At 38.8% G+C, this 9,386-nt stretch overlaps 1 protein-coding gene across 1 annotated transcript; it reads left to right on the forward strand.

Annotated features, from left to right (window-relative positions):
• The first annotated feature begins 1,102 nt into the window (after positions 1-1,102).
• RAD51AP2 (RAD51 associated protein 2) lies at positions 1,103-8,778 on the forward strand. The gene is given in 3 exon segments (XM_059660682.1): positions 1,103-4,301; positions 4,636-4,719; positions 8,558-8,778. Coding segments are annotated over 3 exon segments (3,441 nt in total). The 3' UTR covers positions 8,716-8,778.
• Positions 8,779-9,386: the final 608 nt, after the last annotated feature.

Here is a 9,386-nt window from a genome sequence, read left to right on the forward strand (position 1 = left end):
CTGTTTTACCGGGGCCCCTGCGGCCTCCCACTGCGAAACAGCCCTCCAGGGGACTGAGGTTTTGACTGCGGAACAGCAATGACATGTTTCCTAATAAACACCAATGGAATAACAACAACACACATTTTGAAAATCACTCTGTGGCCACGGAACTGACAAAACTCAGCCATGAACTGGAAATAATAAAGTATTTTAGGGAATTATTGAAGGAAAGGAAAAATAACCTTCATGAAACGTATTAGCCAGAGCCCTATTACTTCTGCTCACAAGAAATGGCGTAGCTGAAGCGTGGAATTTGTTTCTTTCGGTGACCTGACCCACAAGCTTGGGGGGAAGGAGCCCCCCAGCAGGGGGAAAACCTTTCTACAGCCTGAAAGGGAAGACCGAGCATGTTCTGGGTAATAATTTCCACAGACTTTGCCAGGATATACTGTCCTTCCCTCACAACACACTTTCCTAGTGAAGTGGACACTCGACGTCAAGCGCCGCCGAGGCGATGAGCAGCTTTAAGGAGGCTTTTCGGGGCGCAGAGAGACTTGGCCCGCCGCTGGCACAGCTGCAGGGTTTGACTGGAAAGGTCGCTCGCTCGGGAGCTGCCGCGGGGAAGCCACCCCCCCCCCCCCCCCCGCTCCCCCGCCCCAGAAAAACATGGAATTTGAGAAGTTGAAATGTCAAGCCGTCTCTGTTCACAAATTAGAAAAATAATGCAGATTCTGACAGAGGAAAGAAACGATTTAGAGCAGCTACGGTCCTGGCTGGAGCAAGAGGCGCTAAAAATAGCCCACATAACGGCCAGGGCGGCTCTCGGTGTGAGGGAGCGACACTGGGAGCGACACTGGGAGCTCTCGTTTGGGGTGGAGGAGAGCGTCCGGGGGGCGTGGTCTAGGCGGAGCGGCACTTAGAGGGGCGGGGCGGATAAGCTGGGGCGTTGGAGGGGCGTGTTTGGGGCGGGGCTTTCCATAAAGGTAACACTGAGTCCAGGCCTTAAGGGGCGTGTCGGGGGCGTGGCCGAGGCTGCCCGGGATGGGGCGGAGCCTTTTCGCTTGGGCTGAAAGACTGGAGCTTGGCGGGAACCTCCCACAGACGCCCTCAGTTCTCTGTCATGTCGCTCACGCGCCTCACGCCGCCGGCTGACGAGCACAGGGAGCGGGCGGGTCCCCCGCCTCCTCCAGACCCTGATTCCCACCCCCCCACTAAGCGGCCCCGCCTCGGGGAGCCCGACGGGGCCTCTGAGGCGGGGTGGAGGCTGCCTCTGGTGCCTCGCCTGTCGGAGGTGGAGAAAGAATGGGCGCCGTCGCCCACACCCTTCAGGGCGCTGCTCCTTTCCCCTGACTCGATTTTCACCAACTCCGGCGGGAAGCACACGGGACATGGGGGATGCCAAAACAGCCCATGCGAGATGAATGCTGGCTTGCAGTCCCCCCCCTCAGGAAGTTTGCATTCTGGTTGGAGGGCTTCCAGAAGGTTCTCTGGGGCAGGACTGTGTGACGGGGCGGCTGTCCGTGGGCCCCGCGGTGACGGACCCCACGCGGAGGGGGGGCAGCTTCGGCCCCACATGTCCCTACGCGACATACAAGGCCTTGCAAACGAGGCTGGAAAACGATATGTAGTCCCAGGGGGAGGCAACAGGCAGGAAGACAGTAGTGACAGGAAACGGACGGGAAATCTGTCGAGGGGCCTCACCTTTGACGAGGAACCGAAACCCACAGCTCATGAAGCTGAGGGCAGACGCCAAGCTGGCAGCGTCGCACAGCCCAATAAAAAGGAAAGTAACATGGCGGCGTCCACGCTGAAGACGCCCAGATCTCAGAACCAGCCTGGCGCGAGCATCGCCGCGCTCAGGGTTTGCAGAGAGAGCAGCGCCGGGCCTCTCCCCGAGGGTCCAACGGACTTCAAGAGCTCACTGTCCCCTGTCCATTTAAAGCAAAGAGCAAAGAAAAAGGGCGACAAAAACGAGACCTATGTGACCAGTTTCACAAACATGGACTGGCCCCCAAATAGACCGACTGTTAAGAGGCGCAAGTTACTGGACGACACGGACATGGTGGACGCAGGGGCTCTGTTTCCTGAACGTGGGGACAGCGGCGCCCGCTCAGCCAGCGAGCACAGGGTCTGCGTGAGGGGGGAGAACGCCATCAGCTTCCGGCGCGATCGCCACAGGGGCGTCGAGTCTGACGTCAGGGATCCTGGTGCGAATTCCACTCTAACACCGCACAATGCAGCTTGGGAGGAGGCAGGAGCAAGCCTGGACGGTCACACAGCCACCCGATTCGGAAAACGTCAGCGCGGGAGCTATAGCATTAGACATATTTTGAGAAAAAATAGGGAAAACAGCTGGGTTATGCATAGTTACCAAACCAACTGTGAAAATATGAAGAAAACTGGAGAAAAGTGGAATTGGCTACAATCGTCGGATTCAGCTCTTTTAAGCAAAGAAGGTTGTTATGATATAAAAGCCATGAACACACGCGAAGAACAACCACAGCTTCTCATGATAGGGACACTGGGTAGCCAAAAAGCTTTAATAAATTTTTTTTGGTTCAGTGGTACAGGAGAAAGCGATAATAGGCTACAGTGGCCGTCGCAATATTATACTTCACAAAAAGACTGTGATTTAAGCAATATTTTGGTGAATTTCATTACAGAAAGGTTTTGCTTCCATAAAAGCATTTCAGCAAAAGAAGCAGATAATAGTATTTTAGCCTGGCATGAAATTTTGAAGTGTCTAAAGCAAACTGATGTTCATAATCTAATAATTAGGAATATGAATGTCAATAGAAGGAATAACATTTTAAGCATATATTTGCAAACCGGTGTTTCAAAATCTCTACATATCATATTGAAAACCAACATAGCTTCTTTGCTCAATAACTTTGACTCTTTAACTGGAACTGAAAATGATTCTAAATTAGAAGAGGGGTGCATTTTCAAATGGATAATGTGTTTGAATTATCCAAAAAATATTATGGTGGAAAATCAGATTGTATATCTAGGAAGGACTTTAACTGTTTCAATACCATTAGGAGATAATATGAAACCTATGTTAGAGGAAAAAAAGCTGTTTAAAACTCAACAAGTTTTCAAAGAGTTTAAGAAAAAACCCATCGATTCCTTTAGTATGACAACTAAAAATATCGTTTTAATGGACTTTGATGATAGGGATGAAATCAGTTACAAGAGTAAGACTTGTCCTGAACAAGTAGTGAATGTGAAAAATTGGGCTCAGTGTGGTATAAACACTGTGAAAATACATGTTAATTCTCTTCCTCAATTCATACAGAACAACTATGAACATATTAATGAAAACTTTTATGAAATAAATATGTACAATGAAAATGTAGCTACTGAAAGACAACAGGAGCATAAGATTAGTAGCTTTAATTGTAAGTGCATTGCTGAAGATATCCTCAGTGTTAGGCAACAAGCCATACCAGCAAGCCACTGCACAAAACGTGCTGAACAAACCAATCCCATGATTGTAACTCAAGTTCAAAATTTTGGGAGCTTGCTAAAAAGTGAAATTGAAGCAAAAAGACATGACTTAATTTTAATGGAGGAAGAAAATGTCATAGCCCAAAGTTTAACATACTGTCACCAAGTTCATAAAGATATTAAGATTGAAAAGGAAGAGAAAAATAGCTCTTATTCAATGGATGGCATTTTTTCTGTGCAACCAGTTTCCTTAATGAGTAGGAAAGTAAACGTGGAGGAGACTAAATATGTTAATCAACTTAATCCTGCTGACAAAAAGGAATATGAGAGTATTTTGCAAGAAAGTGAGTTAGCTAATTTAAAGCATTTTTATCCAAAGAATGACTCTATAGAATGTGTTAAACATCAATTTGAAGCTGATCTGAGTGTAGGGAACAATGAATGTTTTCAGGATTTAACTGCCAAGTGTTTGCCAACAGAAGTTGTGACAATAGCCAAAGATTTTGAGATGAAAAGTAAATTTGATTTAGTTCTTGAAGAACTTCGCATGTTTCACAAAATCAGTAAGGAAAATGAAATTCTAAGCACTGTGGAAACAAACAATGGGCAAGAAAATTACTTTAGAGAAAATAATGCTGTGGAGGCGGTAAAGACAAAGATAAAAAAAGATTTGAAAATAGGTACAGTCAACAAAATCTGTGAATCTTCTTTGCTCTGTGATGCTAAAGCAGGGCCTAATAAGCATAAAAGACACCAAAGTTTATTTAACTGGGAATCAGTACCCAGAAGCAGAGAACAGGAAGTTCCTAATGCACATTCCTGTTTAAGAGCATCAGAGGAGGAAGTACTCTATTCGACTTCTGAGGAAGGTACAAAATTAGTTTTAAGATGTTTTTTCTTATGATAGAAAAAAAATTGCAGCTTTCCCCCCCTGTGCTGGCCAAATATATAATTTTGGCAAAAGGGAGATAAAGTGTAAGCAATGTTTATTGATGCACATTATTTTATATAAAGAACTGTTCCAACATTAAATATGTTGAACTTGAAGATAACAAGTGATAACATTTTTTCAAGGAGCTTTGAAGCATTTTTCTAAATATTAGGAGCCAATGGGAGAAATATTTTTGAAAAAGTAATTTGTTTAGAATTCACATTTTACATAAAACTTACTTTTTACAGTAATATATTGATCTTTATTTTCAGATTGTGAGAAACCCTCACCCAAAAGACCTGCTTTTTCCTCTGATGAATTTAAGGAAGAAAGAATTAACTATATAGTGAAGGGAGGTAAGATTTTTGGTTATTTTCAAGAATACTTTCTAAGATAATTATTGCATTCTTGTATTTTTCAGTATAAGGAAAATGTACTTAAGTTGTTAGAAAAATAAATATAAAGATTTAGCACCTTTGTAAATATTAATAATGTACTGGAGCAAATTCTAATAGTTAAAAATTGGCTAAAGATTAAAACACCATTTTAGAATATTAGCTTTAGAATATTATTGGGAAATGTGCTCTTCAAAACTGTTTAATTATTTGCCAGGGTGCATTGAAATAATAACTATGTAATAAGATAGAGGTAATACATGTCTAATATACAATCTAATATATGTAACATTAATGGGCAAAACAAAAAAAAGGCATTTAACTAAGTTGAATTTCCACTGATGAGATGTTGCTCACAGTTATATAATTATCATCAATGTTCTCTATTCTTTAATTATTATGAGGCTGTTTATGTAGACATTTTATTTAGTAATTAAAAATTTAGTACCATTTAGATATATGAACATGATTTATGACTATGGAATTTACATTTTGATTACTATTAAACAAAACTAATGAAAAGTTAAACTAGCCTCATCATTTGCCTAAAAGGTTTACAGTATCAGAATAAAACACAGCAAGTCTAACGTCTAGTCTAACTTATAATAGTACCAGTGGAATGAGACACAAGGGTAGAATTTACATTGGGTAATTGTTTTCTAAATGACTAAAACTTTATTTGGTAGAAACTGCTGGTATTACACAAGACCAGAGCTAGAAAGAGTAATGATGTAGGTGAAATATATTTACCAAAACATTCATCATTTCTCAAAACATTTTCCTGGCTTCTCATCAGTAGGATGCTGCTCGTGGAACCTTTATTCAGTCACTTCCATAATGCATCTTTTCCTTTTTCTAAGCTTGCAATAAAATAATCTTAAATATTAATCCAAGTCCTGGAAGATAAAAGGCCCACAGGCAGTTTCTTCTCCCATGAATGAAGAGAATAACTGAGGTAGCAATACTCTATGAAACTAAAAGCAGGGGCAGAATTAGCCTGGAAAGGATAGGAGTTGTTTCTTCTAGGACAGAAAGGAAGAACTTGGGTTAATTTTGAGATAGAATGGAGGAAGATTAGGGAACATGCACCCACACTCTTCATCATTATAATTGTGATAATGAAATGGATGAAATGAAAGATTAAGTTATGTACACAAATTCAAGTGTTACATTTGTTGGAAATATTTGAACCTACACTACTGTACTGTGTCTTTACAAGAAAAAGTGCCTTATTATTATAAAGTATGTGTGAGGTCAGCCAGAATTATTTAATATTGTGTTAGGATAGTTGTCTTGGATTTACTTACAAAGATTATCCCTAATCTTCCCGAGACTTGTTAAAAATCGATAGTGTAAAGGAATAGTTGAGAGACACTGGGAAGTGGGGATAAGACCTGTTTATACAGAGTGGTTTTAAAGGCATTAGGAAACTCCTGATTGTGCTGAAATGTTTTTGATACTTACTCACTTGTCATCATGATGCCTCCAATTAAAATTTCTGCCACTTAAGTCTCCAGTAACATCCTGTAAACTCTTTGTGTCTTTCTTCTCTGTGGAGAAGGCAAGTATTTTGGGATTATTTTGAGCATGTGTTATATGCCAGCCAGCCAGTGTGCCAGGTGCTTTAAATATCATTCAGCATCCATTCTCCCCTAATTTTAAATTCTATACAAACTAGAGGCCCGGTGCATGAAATTCGTGCATGGGTAGGGTCCCTAGGCCTAGCCGGTGATCAGGGCTGGCGGGGGCCTTCCTTTGTTCTGCACTGCCCCCTGGTGGTCAGCACGTGTCATAGTGTGTGATTGAACTCCCAGTCTCCCAACTCCCCGTCACTGAGGGGACACTTTGTATATTAGCCTTTTATATATATAGATGACCTGGGTATCTTTCTAAATGATTATTGTTCTGTTGTGGGTTAGGCATTATGATTCTGATTTTTAAGAAGCACCTAGATGCTGCTAGTCTGTGGACTATACTTTGAGTTGCAAGGATTTAGAAAACAATCAAGTTAGTATTATTTTTAAAAGATGACTAATAAATTTCATAAATTTTCTAAATACAAATTTTTTAAATGAACCATTTCTGGTAGTACGTTTGAATATTTAGAATTGTGAAATTATACAACACAATACATTAATCCAGTATATAGCAATAATAAAAAGGGTCATAATTTATTTAATAAAAAGGTAGGAAGTCCAAGGTTACAAAAAAGCACATCCTTGCAACCACAACTGAATCACTGTTTAAGGGCATATGCTTTGCAAAAGGCCTACTGTTGATACAAATTGGTTTAGTGATTTCCCACCCATTGCAAAATTATCAGAAGTATCTGTCATATTAGAATATGAAAGGGGAAAGCTATACTGTGAAAAAGTAATCAAATAGACGAATCATATCTTTGTTCTGAAATAAAAATCTCATAATGTAGAAGTATACTTAGCACAAATTGCTGACATTACTTAATTTATAACCAAATCTAGTGTATCAGATATGATCCATCAATTTTGGTTTACTTGAACAATCCCTTTTTGTTTAAAAAATAATTTGGCAATATATTTTTTAATGAGTAACTAGCTATATTATGCTGTTTCCTCCCTTTTTACATATAGTTAAAATTTGCATTTTATTTCATTATTGTTTACATAGGTACACACTTTCTGTTTGGTTAAACTTAGTAGAAATTATGTTGTTTACCTTTTGTCAGATTTGAAGTTATGTTGATTACACTATTTTTAGTATAATGTGCTTTTATATTAAGATCATACTAATTCATTAAAGCATGATGAAAGCTTGATAGATACATTTTTAGCTTTAAATATCTATCCTACTGTTTATTTTTAAAAATAAAGCACCTGAAATTTAGAGGTATTGTATTTTATTATCAAGGGTAGTTGATTCTGTTTGTCTGATTAACTGATTTAATAACAGATATATTTTCATGAAATGTTTTGAGCTGTTTTAAAAATGACATTTATATTCTATTATTGATAATAATCTCTATTAGAAATCAAACATAATAATTGATGGTATAGTTTAGTTATTTAGCTTCTAATAAGAAAAAGTGACATGGTGTTTAGAGCCACTATCATTGATGGCGAACCTTTTGAGCTCGGTGTGTCAGAATTTTGAAAAACCCTAACTTAACTCTGGTGCTTTGTCACATATAGAAATTTTTTGATATTTGCAACCATAGTAAAACAAAGACTTATATTCTTGATATTTATTTTATATATTTAAATGCCATTTAACAAAGAAAAATCAACCAAAAAAATGAGTTCACGTGTCACCTCTGACACGCGTGTCATAGGTTCGCCATCACTACACTATATCAAGTGTAACTTTAAAATCTATATAGGCCCAGGTAGCTGAGCTGGTTAGAGTGTTGTCCCGATACACCAAGAAACACCAAGGTTGTGGGTTCCATCCCCAGTCAGGGCACATACAAGAATCAACCAATGAATGCATAAATAAGTGGAACAATAAATCAATGTTTCTCTCACTCGAAAATCAATACTTAAAAAAAAAAACTATGTCGTTTTTTTGTTAAGTCAGACTGCCTGACTGGAATGATGATTTTATTTAGTTTGTATTTTATATTGGCCAAGTTACTTAACTTTTGTGCTGAGGTTTCTACATTTTAAAAATGGAGATAGGATTAAGTAAGCTAATTCATTTAAAGCACTTAACTCAGTGAGTCAGTAAAGTTGCTAGTATGATTAAAAGTTATCAAAATTTTTTTAATCTTAGAAACTATGAGTAATATTTTCCCTTAAATACTTTTATTGTCTTATATTTTTAGGTAGTAATTTTTCACATGGAATTTCAAGAGTACTACCTCTTAAGACATGCAGTCGTCCAATCAGAGTTGGTTTGTCAAGAAAAGCCAAACTTAAACAACTTCATCCCTATTTATAGTAAATATGTTATGAGGACTTAAAAGAAGATATTGGACTTTAAAATTTCATGACAACTATCAATCTTTTATTTATTTCTTTGGCTAAATGCTTTTCTTTCACCTTGGGGTTTGGGGTCTTTATTATGAAGTATGGAGAGGGGGTGTGTGTGTGTGTGTGTGTGTGTGTGTGTGTGTGTGTGTGTGTGAATTATATTTAAACATTATATAATATTTTATTGATGTTTTTATGGCATTAACAATATACAGATTAAAAGTTTTTGTGCTCTTATAAAACATGTCAACTTATTTTTCATAACATATGCATATATATAAAGTGCTTTTGTGGAGAAGATTGGTAGCCTTTATAGGTTTCTCTAAAGGATCTGTGACTCTTAAAAAGGCAACAAACCTTATTTGCTTCTGTTTAAAAAGCCAGCATGCCTCTGCTTCATAGGTGTTCTGCATTTGAAGTGTAGTGGAATCTTTGCTGTTTACTAGATGTAATGTTTTCGTTCTTTACAAACAGGTGTGTGTGTGTGTGTGTGTGTGTGTGTGTGCAAAAGCTAACACTGAAATTTTGAAACAGCAACAGAATGAGTGAATTTTAATATTTGTTCACTGCTGGTGATTAAAAAGGAAAATCTCCCCTATGAAATTATTGTGAACACTTTGCTTTGTGGTCACTTCAACATTTTGGGGGGTTGGGACAGGGAGGAAAAGTAACAATAGTCCA

This window comes from Myotis daubentonii, chromosome 12 (genome assembly GCF_963259705.1).
Source record: "Myotis daubentonii chromosome 12, mMyoDau2.1, whole genome shotgun sequence".
Taxonomy (NCBI): domain Eukaryota; kingdom Metazoa; phylum Chordata; class Mammalia; order Chiroptera; family Vespertilionidae; genus Myotis; species Myotis daubentonii.